At 46.1% G+C, this 19,846-nt stretch overlaps 1 protein-coding gene across 5 annotated transcripts; it reads right to left on the minus strand.

The window, feature by feature from the left end:
* Positions 1-684: 684 nt before the first annotated feature.
* On the minus strand, positions 685-19,750 carry setd1ba (SET domain containing 1B, histone lysine methyltransferase a). Of its 5 annotated transcripts, none has more exons than XM_084036021.1 (19): positions 19,025-19,750; positions 13,539-15,842; positions 13,133-13,284; positions 12,770-12,868; positions 12,274-12,544; positions 11,178-11,299; positions 9,591-10,694; positions 7,385-8,131; positions 6,693-6,866; positions 6,485-6,572; positions 6,193-6,398; positions 6,023-6,095; positions 5,575-5,931; positions 4,196-5,470; positions 3,807-3,973; positions 3,584-3,709; positions 3,307-3,426; positions 2,760-2,897; positions 685-2,680 (listed from the first exon to the last, which is right to left on the minus strand). In XM_084036021.1, exons 2-19 carry the CDS (start codon positions 13,597-13,599, stop codon positions 2,507-2,509), a joined length of 5,454 nt encoding a protein of 1,817 aa, XP_083892147.1. In that variant the 5' UTR covers positions 13,600-15,842; positions 19,025-19,750; the 3' UTR covers positions 685-2,506. The 5 variants fall into 5 exon arrangements, with proteins under 5 accessions (XP_083892147.1, XP_083892146.1, XP_083892148.1 ...); XM_084036020.1 differs by lacking the exon at positions 19,025-19,750 and adding an exon at positions 16,317-18,988; XM_084036022.1 differs by lacking the exon at positions 19,025-19,750 and adding an exon at positions 16,313-18,988 and having other exon boundaries at positions 13,539-15,839.
* Between the last annotated feature and the right edge of the window lie 96 nt (positions 19,751-19,846).

Raw genomic sequence — 19,846 nt, forward strand, 5'->3', positions numbered from 1 at the left:
TTACAGTACGTCATAATAAGTTAAAGAGACTTCACTCTTAAAAAAGCGCGATGTGAGACGACAAAGCAGAAACATTCCAGGGGTAAAATCCTGGGACATAAAAATCAATAATTGGCAGTGGATCACATGACCTCCATGAAAGCAGCCTGACACAGACTCATTGTTTGGTCAGCTGCTGCCCACTGTTCCCATTCATGAAATGTCAGCACTAGTAGAACTGTGAGGGTTGATTTCCTATAACCATCCTTCAATGATTAAACCAACGTATACCAAGTTACTTTACTGTATCTCCCATATCGTTTGTGTCCCATGAAAAACAACCGCCGTTTATGGATGTATGCAAAACTGCTTTATTTCCATTTTTCCTTTTTCATACATTTGTTGTGTAATAAATAGACATGAGAAACGGGCTGATGCTTCAATCCTCTTCCCATGCCGATTCTGCACCTTTTTGTTTTTTTTTCTCCACACCGCAAACAACTTTTCATAGAATTTACAACAGAAAATTAAAAAAAACAAAACAAAGCTTGACACAAGCTGAATTTCCTGCTACCAGCTCATTGCTCACCTCATGTGTTACATAGATCTCTGAGCCGCGTTTGTGTAGCAAATCCCAAGGAACAAAAAATTATATATATATATATATATATATATATATGTACATGTATATATGTATATATATATGTATGTATGTATATATACACACATAAATGTATATATATATATATATATATATATATATATATAGTATTCACAGTTACAGTATTTACACATTTTAGGATTACAAAGCAAATGGGCAGAAAATGAAGACGTTTCCACAAGAAACAATCTTTCAAAAAGGGAGGTGGAGACTTTTCCTGTACACAGTGGACCATTTTTCTTTAAATAAACAACCTTTTTTAAACCCTCAGATTCCTTTTACAGATCCCTGAAAATATTTTTAAATACTCAGTCTTTTGTTAAGAAAAAGAGAGACAGATGCATCTTAAAAGTGTTACCCCTGTGACGATAAAAAAGCTTTAGATCTTCTGTACAAGTAATCATTTACAATATAAACATCACTGGTGGAAAAAAAAAAAAAATCTTCATAATCGATCCAACAAAATGACAAGCAATGACTGACTTGGTGTTGAAGGGGGGGGGGGAAATGATTGGCTGAGAGGGAGCGTAAAGCAGAAGTGCAAGCCTCTAGTGCAGTTACTAATATTTCTCTTTTTTTTCTCTTATAAAGAAGGAACAACCCTTGCAGGAGCTCTGCTGGTTCGTAGAAACACTTCGCAGGAAACATTAAACACTGGTCGAGTAATAAGTGATGCAGTTGAAGAGGACACAGACACTCAGACACAGACAAAGGAAGCCGAAACATGATCGTCAAACACCCACGGTGCTTTGCACATGCACGTTAACGCAGCTCCGGGTGCCAAAGCCCGACTTCTATGTCTGCTCCGGTTTAACAAAGACACATTCATATGGCACTTAAAATGAGAAACAATTATTTCTTCATAAGCTGAAAACTTAGTAGTTACAAATGCTGCTCAGTGGATGTGGAATTGATTACATTTTTTTTTTCTTGCTCTGCATGATTGGGCGGCCTTCTACGCTGAAGCCTGCAGGGGGCAGTGCACTCACATGCTCTCTCACTCTCAAACATACACACACAGTAAGATATGAATAAATTCTCTCTCTTTCTCTCACACGCACACACAAATATAGTGTCTTTAAAGAATCAAGCAACAAAACTGGAAAACACTGGACTATTAATACAAATTTTGCACGTCATCTTTAACTTTGCATAAACTAATAAGAAGCAGCATGATCCGTTATTGGCTGGTGAAAACAGGCGTGATTTTTCCGAATAATCCAGATTTATTTTTCTTTTTTTTTGTGGCAGGATTTCACCATTTGTGTCGCCTGAATCCGTCTCGTCTCCTCATCAGTTTGATTTATGTCCGAGAAAACCGGTTGCCGAGGAGGTAGGAGTGAGAAAGCAGGGTCGCCCCCGTCCGCTCAGGTGCCCCAACACGTCTTCTGCCGCGTAGAGGCGTTTTTTTTTCTCGGACGTCGCTTGTGCGTGAGCTAGTAAGCAGCTGAATATGTGCTGTTTTTTTTGTACCATGTGTGGTGTACGTAAAGCTTATGAGACGAACGAGACGAAAAAAAAAAAAAACTAAAAGTAAAACTGTATGAACCAGGACTGGATGTGGAAGGAGCTATGCTGAAATACTGTCCGACGGTGAGGAGGAAATGCTGCACCAGCAAGTCAAGTGTTTAAGTTCTGGGTCACTGGCAGACGTAAAAACAAATTTAATTTCAAGAGCACCATAAATCGTAAACAATCTAGAGTTCAGTGTGATGAAGGGGCCCGTGCTGATGACTCGCAGGTTTCCTTCCCTCTTCAAGTTGCTCCTCGTCCAGAGTCTCAACGTGTGCGTGTCTGGGGAAACTTGAATGAAATCTAAGGCCGGCATTTTTTACACCCTGGAAGAAGACTGACCTCACATGGACGTTAATTCAGCGTCCCCCTACAGTTCTCCGCCCCACACAGACAGGGGATCTTCTCGTCTTCGATGGGGAACTTGTAGTCGTAGGTGATCTCCTCGTTGACGTTGATGGGCTGCCTGGAGTATATCACGATCTTCTTCTGGGACTCCACCGTGATGACTTTCGCATAACAGTTGGGCTGAAAGGAGACACATCGTTAGATATCTTTCACCGACGCTTTTACCAAATGCAGCGGCATCGTGCAGACGTCGTCTTACATTGCAGCTGTGGTTGATGAAGCGGGCGAAGTTGCCACACTTGGTAGCGTCTATGATGGTGTCGTGGTCAACCCGGAACATGTAACTGCTACCGATGCCCTCCTCCTCGTAGCGCTTCTCCCGCATGTCCGCAATCACCTGCCAATGGAGGATGGTCACTTTTTAGAGGCATGACTGCTTTAATAAATTAAACTAATGGCTGTATTTGACACAGAAGTCCACTAGGTGTCTGCTTTAACCTCATCAGGAGGGCTTGCAGTGTATCTGGCTATCAACCAGCATATAAATAGCTCTGGTCCTTCAAAGCAAACTGTCATGCTACAGCAGTCCTAGCATCAGCATATTCTTCAAAATTCTAGTGAACTTTATTTTGCAACAGACATTTTCTATGCAAACCCTAAAGTGGACATATATACAGAATAAAAAATATTATTATTTATGAATAAATAAAATATTATTTATTAGTTTTGGGGATAATTAACTTTAAGACCTGTACAAATGTAACCATAGTTACCATAACCCCAGAAAACAAGCGACTGCCTCTCACCTGTCTGATGTTTTGTCCCACATACTCGATCACCATTTCGTCTGCAGCGATGGGCTCCTGTGCAAACAGACCCCAGTCGTGGATGTGCGACCGGCAGAATCGGATCTTTTTCTTACGGAACTGAAAGAGAAAACGGGGGAGCGAGGTGTCAGTTGACTTTTGATGATGACAAAAAAAAACATGCAATGTCTGCCTTATGTTTTTGCTTCATGCTCTTCATGAATTCAGGCTGAATCAAACGGCCCACTGGAGCAAAGTTCAGTCTGGCTGCGTTTACCTTCAGCTGGTTGAACTTCAGCAGGTCACTGTCACACGCGAACGAGGACAGCAGACGCCGCTGCTCCGATCGCCGCTCCGAGCCAGCTCTGGTGGAGGCGTGGACCTGTGCAGGAATACTCATACCCTGCAGAGAGAAAATGCGTTAGTATGCATGCGTGTCACATATCCTGCCTCTCAAATTACCATGTACACTTTCACAGGAGCTGAACATCTGTCATCACCTGTGTGTCGAATGGCGGCTCCTCCGACTGCAGTTTTGTGCTCTGAAGGTACTTGATCTTGTCCTTCTTGTCGATCTTGTAGTATCCCTCGCTTCGCGCACAGCCGGTCATGTGATCCCTCATTCCGTCGTCTCTTCGCTTTTTCTTCACTCTTGGGATGTTGGTAGGTGCAGGGAAGTCAAGGAAGAAACTGGGAAAAAGGCCTTGGACCACAGCTGAGACGCCAAACACTCAATAACAGTTCCTTATTTTCACCAACAGAGGGGGCTGCTATATGATAGACACACACTAAAAAACAATTCTATTCAGAAGAAAAGAATGAACCTGTTGTTTTTATCTTAGTGTCGCTTAACTGGACTGAACTCTAAAATGATTTGTGAAAAGGATATGAGGATGGTTGACCCAGAGCGTGTCGTTGAGCCAGTCGTTGCCGTTATCCTGTTGGAGCATCTTGTCGTAAGTGATCTGCAGGAGCCGTATGTCTTCGTCGTCTATGCCTTCGTTCCAGATGTCGTACAGGATGGTCATCTCCTCGAAGTCGGAGCGCGGGTGGAAGTACGGCCGTCGGGGCGAGGCGACGGGGGACAGGCTGCCCAGCAGCAGCTCCTCCCAGCCTCGCCGCGACCTCCGCGCGGGCTTCACGACCACAGGCGCCTCGTCCTCGAAGGACAGGAAGCCGTCTTCGGCAGGTAGGACCGTCTGAGGCTTCACCTCTCCTTCCCGGAAGTCCAGGCTCGGGTGGTGGGGGGACTTGGCGGATATCGTTTGCATGGGTAGACTGCCGAGATGCGTGTCATGGGGCAGAGTGGACTCAGATAAGAGCTCAGACTCCTCAGCGGCAGAGACTGCTGGAGCCTTTTTGCCTTTGGGTCGTCCGGGTTTCCTCTTCGATGGGGCAGTATCCGATGGCACAGGGATGTCTACGGTGAGACCGGCGGGAAGATCTTCAGGGACACTGGCCGAGTGCTCTGCTCCTGCTGACGGGGCCTGGTTAGGCAGAGCGCTGATGGGTGGCTCCTTAAAAACGGGTCTGTCGTCCAGGCTCTCAGAGGATATTTTCCTATTAAGAGTCAGTGCTGTGGGGTCAGGGAAGACAGGGGTGAAGGTTAAGTCTCTTCCTGGAGTGCGGGGGACGCCGGCACTAAGGACAGGGGATTGAGCAGGGTAGGAAAAGGGGCTACCGGGGATGTGAGGGGAGCTAAGCAACAGGCTGCTACCCGTCAGCGGGGCCTCACTACCGGGTGTGATGGGCACCGTGTCCGTGCTCTGGGACTTGCCCAGACTTCGGGCACGCTCCAGCAGGTCCCTACCCGGCGTGCGGGGGATGTCCTCATCCGTGGGGAGCCTGGCCCGCTGAGGGAGGTCGGGCAGGGGACCGGGGGGTGGATGGAGGAGGGAGCGACCTTCTACTGCAGGGTGAGGAGGAAGAGGGAGGTGCATCAAAGATGCAGAGGCAGATTTGGGGACAGGCGTATCTACATGGGATGAGGCTAGGTGGCCGGGGGTGCAGGGTACTTCCTGGGGCTCCTCTTTACCTTTGGCTCTCGTCTCCTGGTCGCTGTCGGGCAGGGCGCCGGTGGGGGTGGGTGGCCGGAGATTTGCTACATGCTCCTGGGGTTCAGACTTCACAACAGGAATGTTACCGTCCACACTGATGTCTTTCACTACAAGAGAAGAAATACATATTAATTTAATTTAACACATTTTGACACAAATACTGCAACATGAGAATACATTTGTTGAAATTATGTTTGAGATGATAACTCACCTGGCAAGCCTTTAGGCAATGGTGGCTTCACGTCCTCCATCTCCTCCTCGGGACTAGGAGGTCTGTGTTTGGGTTTGCTGCTCAGCTCCTCCCTGCTCTTCTGGTCCTCCTTATCCTCCCCCCTAGCAGGGCTTGGTGCCTTGGTCTCTGCCTTCACTTCCTCTTCATCAGAGGACGATGTCGATGAAGACGAAGAGGACGAGGAGGTGGCTGCCACTTTGCTTTCAGCCACATCTTGTGCCGAATCCTCCTCCTCCTCCTCCTCCTCTTCCTCCGAGCTTAACTCGTACTCGGAAGAGTCCGCGCTTTCTGCCGAGGAGTCGGAGCCGACTTTAGAGGAAGCTGAGCTCTCGGCTTCTGAGAAGTGTGAAAAAAGAAACGATGGGTTACAGGACTGATGGGAAAACAAAAAAAACCAAGCGACGGTTGCGATTTGAGCATTTCATACCTTCATCGGACGAATCCGAGGAAGCGCTCCCACTGGATGAGTCTTCATCATCACCCTCCTCATCAGCACTCTCCTAAGAGAGGATCACAGATCATACAAATGTTTACAAAATGCACAAATATTCATCCACACTATGTGAACAATGAATGCAAATATTTGAGACGGCTTACTTTGCCCGATGACAGCCGATCTGTAGCCTCCGTCTCATCCGCCTCCCTGTCGGACAACGACTCCTCTTCCTTTCCCGAGGTGTCCACCTCCTCCTCTCCCTCACTGTCCAGTTCCAGTGGCCGCGAGTGCCGCCGCTTCGCCGCCGCACTGTCAGCGTCCATTTTGGAATTGTCCGACGGGAGCTCGGCCGCGTCTCGATCCCGGTCTGACGGAAACGAGATGAATGGGACGATGAGATAAACGATCTAAGAGGAAGGCAGAGAACTGAAGAGAAAGTAAATGAGAGCTTACCTTCATCCTCCAGCTCGTCATCCACCGGAGTGGAGGGTCGGGCTCGCTTGTTGTCCCCTGCTGACGCAGCCTCGGGTTTCCTTTTTACCTGAATACAACATGCAACCATTAAAACCCCAACAAGTGATTGCAAAATAAAGGAGACTGATTGAAAATAAAGGAGACTCTCTGTGCACATGTTTACTGAGAGACTCATCTCAAGGCTTACCTTGAAGGAGGGCAGGCGGATCGCCCCTCGCAGACCGATTCCCAGGCCCATTCCCTCGTAGCCCAGTCCCTCGCCCTTGTTCCAGTTCTCCAGCAGACTTGAACCCATCGTCTCTTTGGGTTTGGGTCTTTCTTCTTCCTTCCCCTCGGCACCCTTCACAGGAGTCAACGACGTCTGGGGGAAAAACATATTTTTAATGCTGGGTAGCTACACATCAATTTTCATGAAACAAATGCTGCTTCATGTAAATAGAGCTAAGGGATATATTCATGATCAGTTAAGTCTTTTTAAATGTATCATAAAGGCCTTTAACTTTCTTATCACAGCAACATAACCACAACATGTTTACAACATCACCTTTTCTATTCTAAACATTTTTCAAAATGATTAGCGCATTTTTATGGTAGTTGTTTTGATTTCCTTTTTCTAATAATCCACTAAAAACATGTTTTGATGGATGATTATATATTTATGATGAAATTGTGCTGCAATACAAACTGAATGACTGGTTCTTGACCATCGCTACAATGGTCACTACAAATGTAATCGTGGCTTTTATTATATATCATTAAAATCATATCATATGTATATTATTATACCCACACATACTGTGCACGGGTGGATATAAGGTCGGTTTGCCTTCGTAATCTCACCCACTATTTGAATCTCGGAAGGTGAAATTAATCACTTACCTTTGCTGAGTGTTCCTTCTTTTCCCACCAGTCATCGAAGGCTCTGAAAGCCACCACCTCCACCATTTTGCGGTTGAGGTCCCTCTTCATGATGGCCTTCAGCTCCTTGACAATAACCAGCAGCACACCATCAACAGTGGCCTTGTGGGGATCCTCCTTCTTAGTCTCGTATCCAGGAGGAGGAACAGTGGGGTTGAACTTTGGTATACTCGGATGCTGCCACTGTTGCCCGGGTGCTGCTGCGCCACTATCTTGCGTAGCACCCATAGGCAGAGGCTGATAGGGTGCCCCATACGGCCCCAACGCAGCACTGTCTATAAAATGTGGATATGGATAGGGCCCTCGAGTCTGAGCGATGCGACTCAGCATCTGCTGCTGCATCTGGAAGGACATGGGAACGGTGCTCCACTGTTCCCACCGCAAGCAGTTCATCAGCTCCATTTGCACCAGTGGCATCATGCTATGAGGGTAGGCGGCCATGGGATGCAGCATATGGTGAGGCACTCCGGGGTGACCGCCCAGGTGAGGGTGTCCCGGGACGGCGGAGTGAACGCCCAGGTGGTGATGCGAGAGCTGGAAGCCGGCCTGGTGCTGGAGAGGGGGGAAGCCGGGGGGAGGGATGGAGATGGTCTGCATTGGCGACACTGCAGAGTTGATGACGATGCCCTTGCCACATTCTCCGCCGCTGGTCGGAGTCCCGGGCATCTCGTCGTCGGAGATCTCCATGTCTTCTCCTGACGACTGACCCTGTGTGGAAAGGGGGACAGCGTGTCAGGACTACGTGAGGTCAACGTTCATTTTTCACAGCAAGTACAACTGCTCTTCTCGTCTCCATGACAACTGAGCAAACGCAATTGACTGACAAAGACCTTGACATGGGGTCGAAAAGCCCAGGAAAAAGCTAGTAAGTGGACTTTGAGTCTAGACTTTTATGTCAACCTGCCCCTTTAACAAAACTAGTTCTGATGTAAACCTGATATTTAGCCGTCTTTATTGGAGATATAAACATATGCTTTATCATAACCAACTTTGCCTGAGAAAATATATGGTCAGTAACAAAAAGCATTGAGGTCTGATCCTCACTAAGTCATTCAAAATAAGATTACCAAATGATTTAGGTGCTGATCTGAGTTCAAAGTTTAATATTCATGCAAGCACAGTCAAACACAACTGACCCATGCCGTCTGTCAGCAGGTTTCCAAACAGAGCTGTTTGCTCTGGGCATGGAACTAAACACCGTCATGTATGATCATAAAAAAGGACTTCTGCTACAACCGCTGCAGGAATGAAAGTGAGGACAGAGAACTCGGCGTGGGAGTGGCGTCGTTATCCAAATGACCTGTTTGCGGCGCTTGCTTTGTGATAACTTGAAATGTGACACACGAGACTCTGCGGCCAATCCTGACTGTCAGGCTCGGCAAAAACCAGGAAGTGTGGTGTTGAATGGGGCTAACTGCCAAACTGTGTTTTCCTCTGTGTAAGCGTGTGTGTGTGCGTGCGTGTGTGTGTGTTAGAAAGAGGAAACAAGAGTGCTCAATTCCCCAACAGCAGAGTGGCTCTTATTTCTCCAGGCACAGCACCAAGTGTAGAAACACAACATCACAGGCCAGATGGTGTTACTATAGGACTTCAAACAAGGAGATCCGCGTCATGTGAATATGAAGGTATTTGTGAGGCTGAAGTCGAAGACTTCTCTTTCAGAAGTTAAGTCAACTGTTTAACCTGTTCCGACAAGGAATTTCAACATGTTTTATACAAATATTCAGAGACTACTGTGCTAACACATACACGTATTAGTTGTTTAAAGATCATATTTGTACTTTGCACAAAATGAGTAATGCAGCAGTCGTGAACTGAAAGTGAAAACACCCTTTTTTTTGGGTTGCCTTCATGTGTAGATCGCTGTGAGATCAGCACTTCCGTTACAAGGCAGGATGAAAAACAACAAAAAAAGAGACAAAAGGGAAAGTTTGCTACTACCACCTTGCACTGAAACCAGACCTCACTTCCTGTGTCCTCGGTGTAACTGTCAAAGAGTCAACACCGGTCGTGCTACTATCAACTCACCAAGAACACAAGCTGTAGGTAGCTACATGTGCACCCTTAGGGGGCTGTTTGCTGATAAATGTAACTCAACACGTGGAAATTTGTTCTTCTTTTTTTTTCTTTTTTTTAGGGACATAAGGAAAATAAAACAGTGTCTTACCATGTCCATCTTATCAGTGGGAGTGTGGTTTCGAAAATGACCATCTTTGAGGTCACTGTTGCTTGTCTTCTCCTGGACAGGAGAGCTGATTCTCTTGACCAGGGAGGCCGTTCCGGGAACTGGATCCTCGTCCTCCGAGTCTGGCAGCGGGGTCGGACTGATATCCTCCAAACCTGTGCTGGAGGGACGGGAGTTTTGCGGGCCACCTTGGGAGCCACTCGTGTAAGGGGGAATTGGGGAGAGCTGAGAGGACGAGGAGGAAATCGGACTTCCCTCCATTCGCACCTCAGTGTCCGAGTCTCGCTCCTCCAGGAACGGCAGCAGTTTTGTCCTTTTCTCCTTGAGGAGCATCTCAATGCGGGAATCCAGGCTATTGCGCTCTGGATCAAGCGTGGGGGAGCCGGGCGAGGGGCAATGCTCTGGCGTTTGAGGGGGAGGGGTGGTCGGATGGGGCATGGGCTCCGGCGGAGGTTCTGGGATCGGAGGGGTTTCTGGTCTGTCCTTGACGGGCAAAAAGTCAGTAGCGGCTTCCAGAGGCGGCAACGGTGGTCGAAGGTACTCGCCCTCCCTTTGGGCCGGGTGATGGAAAGCAGGCTCTGAAGGGGGGAACGCAGTGGGTAAAGGAGCCTGGTAGGGCGAGAAGGCGGACTTGAAGTTGGGCGTAGCAGGGGGAGGCGCTGTGTAGGAGAACGTCGGGGTGGAGGGCGGAGGTTCGGGCGGGGTGAGTTGGTGCTGTTTGAAGGGAGCTTGCTCGGACGTCGTACTTCGGTACATGTTGCTGCGGTACTGAGGCCTCTCCGGTCTGCGGTTGTACGCGTCCTGGAACTTACTCTCGTGTCGGCGAGATTTGTAACCCCCGGAGCTCTCGGCCCGACTGGACTGGTACGCCGGCGTCGACTGCCGGCTGGAGAAATTGGAGTCTTGCGAGAAGGGCGTACCCGTCTGGCGAGGGGTGTGAGGGGTTCCCTGGGACTGGGGTGTGTCCTGTCTCAGGCTGGAGTAGCCCGTCTCCAGGGACAGAGGGGTGGTGGAGCTGCTGGGCGGCAATGTTCCCCCGGCAGTCGACACGCTGCCCTCCGACAACCTGCGGATGGGCTCGCAGGCCTTAGAGGAGACAGACGGGATCCAGCTTAATCAAGGTGTCACAGGCAAACACACATACCATTAAAAACCCTACCATCCCATCTAAAAGGTTGTAACTGAGCTTCTGTATATCAATGCAAAATAGTTGGGTGATGTTCACACTTTCAGTTGAGAAGAGCTTTAAAAAAAACAAACAATGAGTGGATAAGAGTATCTCGGCACAATGCCTGGGAGATCTCGTGCTAGGAGGCCAAAGTGCACGTTTCAGTGGCTTTGTGATTTCTCTTCACAGGCAACATTTCCTCTGCTCTACTCTCCCACCTGGTACTGATACAATGGATTAGAGATAAGGATGGTTGGTAAGTTATTTCGACAAAGTAGCACTAGAATTTAGTGATCACCAGGCTGGAGACTGTCATAAACTATTATCTGACTCTTGCTGCCACAGTTAAGGGAGCGACTTCTGATAAACACAAACATTTTGTTAAGACGTGTATCGTTTACCAGCAAGACTTCTGCCAGGCTACGAGGGGAAACGTCTCGGGCCTCCTCTCCACCGACAGGCAGGGTCTGCGGTGTGTAGCTGCCGTTCATCAGGAGCTGGAAGTACCGAAGGCGATTCTCACCTGCGGAACGAGTATCATGCGTGAGTCTGACGCCATGGATAGAAAGCACGCTCAATGGCGGCAAGCTCCATTAAAGCTAATCAAAAATCTAAATATTTGTAGATACATATGCAGTTTGCTTTCAGGGAACACACTCCACAGTTTTTAACAGCAGAAGCATTGCAAACTTATTTCACGAATTGTTCATGCATGCCTATATATGAACTGGAAACAACTCAATAAATATGGTTAAAGCACAACGTTATACATTATACACACAGTAGGTGTTGTAATTTAACAGCACAAAACGTCTCAACGGATTTTACATATTACACACAAAACTGCAATTCTCGTTAAGGCTACTTATAAAGATAAAACAAACACATCTGAGGGAATAATAATAAAAAGGGAAGAGCACTTATGGAGCCGGTAGAAACTGTCCACGTCGTAATTAAAAACATCAGTCATTATTTTGATTTCATATAAACGCTGATGCAAAACTGTTTCCCGTCTAATAATAAATATTTTACAGTGCGCCGAGGTGAATTATGGTTGCTGTTCTGCATTAGTCGGAAGCAACAGCTGGATGTTTGAGGCATCACAGATTTACTGACTGAACAACTAAATATATTCAGGGATTTCATTAAAAATATGACTCAACAGAGACTATGTGAAGAGGGGGTGGGGGGGGACTATGACAGATTGGTTTGTTTGTTTACAGGTGGGAAATTATGCACAGTGGGAGTACACAGCACCCTCAGCAACTGGGCATGTGGGAGCAGCCTTAAATTCAATGAAATTCAATTATCCTCCACGTTACCAGGCAACGCACGTAAATGTACACGTGATTGTCGCGTCCATATAATAATTCAAAACAAGGCACCGTTTCACTCCGAATGAATGGCGTGCAGCAGCAGCAGCGGGAGGGGGGAGAACAGACTCACTCGTGCATGCATGTACGGCACCGCGTCTCTTCCCTCGGAAAGACTGTTTACCTTTCGGGTCCAGCTCCACGTGGATGAAGTTTCCCATAACAGACGTCTTGTGCAGCGACTGCACCGCCACTTTGGCGGCTTTCACGTTCTCGAACACGACTTTGGCGATCCCCAGGTGCTTCTTGTTCTTCGGGTTGTACAAGATCTCCACCTGCTCGATGTCCCCGAACTTTTTGCACATGTCGGTGAGAAACCCTTCCCTGATGTTGTCGTTCAGCCGGGCGAATGTCACCTCCTTCGGGGGCACGGGGCCGATGTAACACTCGTCGATCTGGAAGGGGGGGGGGGGGGGGTGACAGGAGTTAGCGAGCATCGTGCGGGTCGTTTCTGACAGCTGTGATAGGGAGAGTCGGCCCCTGTTATTTCGGTTTCCACAGCCCCTCCGACATCACTTCAATCGGCATCCCAAAGATGAGCGAGGGGGGTGTGTCTGCAACTTTTGACAGCCCCCCTTTCCCACAGGGACAAAATCATGCTTCCGGTCAGGAGAAGATACCTTAAATTTCGGCACCGGCAGGTCTATCTCTTTGTACTTAGTCCAGAGACGACCGATCCTCGGATCCCGGACCATGTCCACCGGTGAGATCCCGGGGTTCTGTAGAAGACAAGGGGGAGAGGAGGGGAGGGGGGGGGACACATACTGTTATCCATCCCATTCACAACTTCACACGAGGAACTTGTTGCGAAGTAGTTTTCACACAACTTCAACACCCCCCCACCCCTCCCCAACAGACGCCCGGGGGAGGTGACGGCCACACGGCACCCGCACCGCGGCCGCACCGTAAACCCATCATGGAGGTCGGCTACTCGGTTACTATTGTGGCCGTCTCGCCGCGTCAAAGGGCGGCTGCACACTCACGGGCATGTTGAAAGTCTGCCCATCGTAGCGGTACAGCTTGTGCGATCCCTTCTTCAGCGCCGGGTCGATAATCAACTTGTAACTTCTCCAGTGGTGACTCCGCTTCTCCGCCGAGCCGCACACGGGATGACTGTCCATGCCGTTCGCCAAACCTGAAAACGACAGGCAGCGACAGGGAGAGCGAGAGAGAGGGAGAGGGGAGAAGAAGCTATCGTGAGGCGACGCTAAACACGGGTCCCGTTACACTTTAAAATACAGAATAAAACCCCAGCCGAACGTTACAGATGCTTGACTTTTAGGTGGTGAGAGCGAGGGAGAGGAACGGGATCTAGCGTATATCCCAGTTACGGGAAAAACAGGCATTAGGAGGGCTGGAGAAAGAGGAGAGAAAAAAGAACTAGCTTACTTGAACTCTGCTTTCTGCCATGGTCTTCGTTCAATCTGTTTTTCTCCCCTGGTTTGGACATGGTGCCTCCGATCGAGGGATTTCTCTTTAATTGACGAACAGACGAAATCGCGTTCCCCTTTTCGCCGCTTACATTACATGATTTAGCTTGAAGAATGCTGCCTCCTTTTCGGCGAGAGCCAACACATATTGTGTGCCTCCAGTCTGTTAGCTACTGTCTCTTCCACAATACACCGCTAGGCTTTGCCCACCTCCGACGCTAGCCGCACTTTCGCCACAAACTTGTTTCTATTTCCACCGGGTCGTTTAATCGCGTTATCGCCTCGCGTGAATCTGTAACGTTTTTTAAAAACGACTCGAGTGATAACGTTCGCGTTCATACGTGTTGTTGTTATTAATTTGAATCATTCCACGCCAGCTAACAGCTCGGTTTTTGCTAAACCCGGACACCTTTCAATCATTTTGTGTGTGTGTGTGGAATCTGCTGATTGCATTTACTCAAATGGCAAACAGACCCAGGAGCAAAATCGTCTTAACTGCGACTAAAAGGCTAATAAAAAAAAATGCTAATTTCTTTTTTTTTTGTACAGACCCGCGGTCGGTCATTAATTCAAACACGTCGGGCTGTGTTTGAAGCGAATTTAACGCTATTTGACTGCTAATGGGAAACGTCTCGCTGACGGCTATTATGCGAAACACGATGGGTTAAGAGTTGAAATTTAACAGCCATGCTAATGTTTACGACCGTTGGAACGCGGCGGTTTGTTCTCTCGTCAGTTAGCGTAATCCGGTCCAGCAAATAGTGCAAACCCGCTGTGTCGGCGCTCGCGTTTACACATATTATTACACTTGTGGGGAGTTTTAATTACATAAACTTAACCCTCGTGTGGGTTTTTAATTTTTAATTATAGTTGCGATTCGCATGTTGTCGACTAAGAACATTTTTATTTTTTTTTGTTTGACATTGCCTGTGTTTTGCAATGCTCGGGCAATTGGCTGGTTAACAGCGGCAGCTCGGCGGGCCAATCAGAGCGCAGCAGCGGAGGAGCCGTCTGCTATTAGAGGCTCGGCTCAGGACTCCTTCAACACAGAGCAGAGAGAGGGGGCCCACCGCTCTCGGCAGCCATTTTCCTGAAACAGGACTCAGTGGCCTATATGGGTCTCCTTTGTTCCAAAAAGGGATCTTACACTTGATTTCCTCACCTCCTCTCGGACTATGATAAAAACTATGATTCCTTCTTTTAAAGGATTGAGAAGAAGGAAGAGAATGTGCTGGATGTAATACCCTGTGACATCTTGAGCCTTTTTTCCTCTGCCTGGAATCCATCTTTGTCTTAACTAGGTCATGGCAACACCCATACAATAGTGTTTTATATTTCTTATAATGAAAAGAAACCAAAATGTTCAGAATAAACAGCTATGAGATCTGTTAAACTGAGGGGTGGGTGTAAAGAGAGAGAGAGAGAGAGAGAGAGAAAACACAGTTAAAGTGTCAATGTGAAATGGCTGATTGCTGGCATTGCACTTATGGCCTTGTAATAGCAATGAGTAAGTTCAACTCTTTTATCATAATTTTACATTGTTTGTGCTTATTTGGTCATGTAAAATGTGAGGCATGCAGTTACTGTTATTAAAAGTGTGTTCTGTCAATTGAGCTATCACTAGTTTGTAATTTTGTAATAGACAAATGTATTCAATGTGTTCACTGGCATGCTGACATGTAGACGTACAGCCAACAGTCCACTGCTCCTCAAATGACAGAAAGCAGGCCGTGGATAACTAATGGCCTTTTTGAAAAAAGTAAAAAAAAAAATAGTTTATTGACTGCAATTCTGATCGTTGATTGATAACCCATCTGCTTTTGATTGATGACTTTAAACACTGTCCTCTCACAGCAGCAACGTGTCGCTCCCTTATGTGGCTTGTGTGCTGTCGTCTATATGCAAATAACCGTGGAGACTTTTTAAAGCACGGTTAGGTTCGTGCTGTCCGTTTGCCAATTAGGAACCGAAAGCGTCCAAAGTGTAATCGTCGCCTTGACCTCGCTTCAAACGCACGTTAAAATGTCCTTTTTTTAAAAAAAAACAAAAAAAAAAGCCCAGTGACGTAGCCTTTTTTCACTTTCTACAAACCGTTCAAACACAGAGGAAACAGATGGAGGGAAAACTCTTACATGGTGAGAATATTTACCTCAGTACTTTGGTGAAATGCAGTTAACAGGCCTAAACGCAGGGGCAGGAATGTTTTCAGCTCCATCTTCGGATCCTCTAATAATGGCATTAATAAGGGGTGGGAGAGCGTCTCCTGCAAAGGAAGGAATCCATTAGCACGAAAAAGATAGAAAGCTCTTTTTTTTTTTTTTTTTTACTCTTTTTTTTTTTATCAGTAGGCATTGCCTCTCAGCCAGCGAATATGCATCTTCAAGCATCATCTGTGTGGGCAATAGGCAAACCATCTCCTCTCTCTCCTTGAAGACAGGATTGCAGTCAAGTAGGCTACATAACCTCTTCCATTCCGACATCCCTAGCTCATCTGCATCATATAAAAAATCAAGGAAATGTTGTTTTGAAAAGGTAATGGATTTTTTTTTAGCTATTTCACTCTCATTTTGTCAGTTTTACGTCGAAATGTCAGGTTATGTTTTCTAATAAGAGGACAGCACACACGAACAGTGCATAATTGTGGTTACAACGTTATCAGCAAAACTATATTTGCTTTTGGAAAAAGAAAAAAAAAAGAACAACTGAGTCATATTTTTGATTGATATTGCAAACTTACAGTTTGTATTCAAATCATGTAATCCGAGTCTTAAACGAGCAAAGTGATCTTATGGGGAGGAATCTTGTAAATGTCTACTGCTTTCCTTTGTCCAAAGAGAGCTTTTTGGTGATATGTAGGCTAGACTTGCTATGGTTTCTCTGCTGTTCTCTTGCCTCAAAATGGCTTCTTTGCAGACAAAGGGGGAGCACTGTGCTGTGAAATGTTGCTGCGCCATAACTGGGAGAGGCTCGTTCACTCGGCGAGAGGATACTCGCTCAGAGGACTTTTTTTTTTTTTTCCTCGGTGATACAACAGGAAGTCTCGACGCGTAGGGGGGCGACTTCGCTCGAACGAACGTGTGTTTTAACGAGAAAAAAAAACAGAAGAAAGAACAGTGCTTGAAGGGAAGGAAACGTTAAAAGTGGCGTGTTCGGGCTGCCGCCGGTTGCTGGGCTCGGACTCGCCCTGGCAACGGCAGTAATCCGAGCTCTCTGGACGGTTGCCATGAGAGCTCGAGCGTGTCGTTGCACCCCCACACGGCTATATAAGGTCATCAGCGATCAGCCGCAGCACTGTTCTGTATCTGGGTGAAAATAACACCGGGGGGGTTGCTGCTGCTGCTTCGGGCTTCCGCACGGCGCGCGCTCTCTGGCTCGAGACAAAGACCCGGCGGATCACTTATCTGCGAGTGTTTTAAGCGCTACAGACCAGAGAAACAATACAAAATAACAAGATGCGAGTATATCTTTTATTTGGTAAAGGAGTTAAAATAAGGGTCTTAATTCGGTCGTGCTGTGCCTGTTACGCATATTGTTGGTGTGTGTGTGTAGCCTAGGGCTTATGAGAACACTGAACTGCGTGTCAGAGGCCTGCTTTTCTTGTTTTTCACTCCTAGTCGTGGCAGCCAAGCGCGCGCATTCCTCCCATTTGCAGGTCACGAGGCTGCAGACATTCCTCTCCGTCCAACCCTGCTTTCTAGAAGCCTCATACCCAAGTGTGAAGACGTTTTTTATGTATGTAACAACGGTGAACATTTTACGTTCAAATTCGCCATTGAGGTTATTTATAGGCCTTTGTTTAAAAAAAAAAAAAAAAAAAAAAACCTCCTCGGTGGGTTGCGCCATTGAGCTTTGCGCGCCGCTGACAGACTGGAATATTCCACACAGAGGATTGGCCTCTCTCCCTTCTGCAGGACAGCTGTCTCTCTGCACGACGAAAAAAACATCTTTTTTTCTATTTTTTTCTTTTTTTACAATTGTTCTTTGTTTATTAAATTGTTTAAATGGATATTTTGTAAACCTACAGGACAATTTAATATCCTTTTATATGCTACGTTATATGTTAGGCTGCCAGTTTCACCTTGTAAGTCAAACAAGCACTCTCTTTTTATTACTATACGGGCATTTTTTTCCATATCCGTTTTGTAGAAGCATACGGGGCACATGAGAACGGTTTTATGGCTCTGTCTGTGGAATCAGGCAGCCAGGCACACTGCTATGCCAGCTCGTTTTGTCTTCCCTTGTATGCTCAGCCTTTTATTCTGACGGACTGTTCACTGAATCATATCAGGTATCCTACGTGCTTTTGTTTTTATTATTATTATTATTATTATCTATGGGTACACTCGCGTATTCAGTGTTTTTTCCCATCGGTGGTAGGCTACTGTTTTAATTTTTTTTTAATGGCGTTTTTTCTTTCTAGCTCTTAAGTATTTGCATGTTTATTATTATTATTAGTGTAATAATCCACACTGGTTTGTGATCTTTTATCACCTGTCTGTGTTTCTGATGTTTAAATAAATAGAATATACCCTCAGTTTTATGAGTTATTGTTGTGGAAACTGAAGCAGGTTATTCCTTTTCTGATGGAGTTGCCTTGCAATATTCACCCTTTCAAATGATGTTTAGGCCCAGCTTTAAAACGGTATTTAAGCCTATCATGTTATATTAGATACTACACTAAAATACACAGTGACAGTAATTCATGCTGCGTGGGTGATAGCTGAAGGAAGATCTTTTAAATTAGGTTAAATTCAATTTTTAGTTATTGTAGTAAATGTGCGTATTCTGGATAAAATACTTTAAATTAACGTTTTCCTAAAATAGGCAAAGTAGAGGGTAGTGTCAGCTCATCCTCTTAAAGGGACAGCTTGCTCACATTTTCACCACTCCTACCCACTAACAGCATATTTTCCCACTCGTGACCACTGAAATGTAACCTTTTAAATTTAGCTTTGTCCTCCCTCTGACTGAGTTTGACTTTCTTCATGAGAGAGAAAATGTTCCAGAGACGGAATCGAGAATAATCTCAAATACAACAATTTAGTGTATTCTGTACTGATAATGTAGACTCTTTCTCAGATCTGCTGTCTGCTGACGCCCACTCTTGATTATGTAATTATCAGTAATCATCAACTTGGCTGAAACATATTCCTAATGTTGCAATATTGTTCTGTTGCATATTCTGTAATGTCCATGAACAATCTCAGTCATCCACGTTATTTCATCTCCAGTGATAATTTGAAGGTGACTGGGAGTGAATTTATAGCACTACACAGTTGAACGTCCAGTTGCTTTTGATCGTGACACCACATCTGCCTCAACAATTATTCAAACCCTGATCAGTTATTCGTCGTGCCCTGAAGCAGCCCGTCTGTCTCACACAGCCTCCCATTTAAAAGCAGCACATACACATTTTCACCTTTATAGTAAGGTAACATACTGTACCTCAGAATGTTGTCTCCCCCAAACCAATCACTTTATTTTGCTCATTTTAATTAGTGTGATGCCGGATTAAGACGTCCGTACATTTCACCCTGGGACGAGAGAGAATATATCCCGACGCCCCAATCTGTGATGTCACCGCTGTGTTCAGCCATACAGACTGAACAGAGAAGTATGACTGATATATTGCTTGTAAATACCCCCTGCGTATTCATAACTGAATAAATATGGTCAAATAAGATGCCTTTTTTTTAACCAATTGCATATTTAGAGTTTTTATTATAAAATGTTAAAGATCCGAATCGATTCAGGTTTCTGTATCTAACATTACACCTCCTACCATGAATAAAAGTCAGTATTTGGGGTCGATCATCATGCACATCTCATCTGTATTAGACTGGTATTAAATTAATTACCATTAAAGTAATATTCCATACTGAATCAGCAAGAGTGTGAGAGTGGTGCGGCAGCATGGTTTGTTATAATTTGCGTTTTATCTGAGAAGAAGAGGGGCTGGCCTTTTACCGGCAGACATGTCTGAGGAAACAAGTTCCCACAAGCAAACCGCTCTAATCGAGGCTCAACCCTGCCCAGTCACTGTCATCAGAGCACAACAGAGTCACACATTCACAACTTCATAGATAACACAATCTGATCGTTGGTTAGATAGACTTTGCTTCTGCATTTGAGGTGAATATATTGAGTGTTCTCTCTCTCTCTCTCTGTCACACACACACACACACACACACACACACACACACACACACACACACACACACATCTCTGTGGATGGAGGCAGTGCTTCTGACTGAGCGCCCACCCAGA

The sequence above is a fragment of the Eutrigla gurnardus genome (genome assembly GCF_963514095.1).
Source record: "Eutrigla gurnardus genome assembly, chromosome: 19".
Lineage (NCBI taxonomy): Eukaryota > Metazoa > Chordata > Actinopteri > Perciformes > Triglidae > Eutrigla > Eutrigla gurnardus.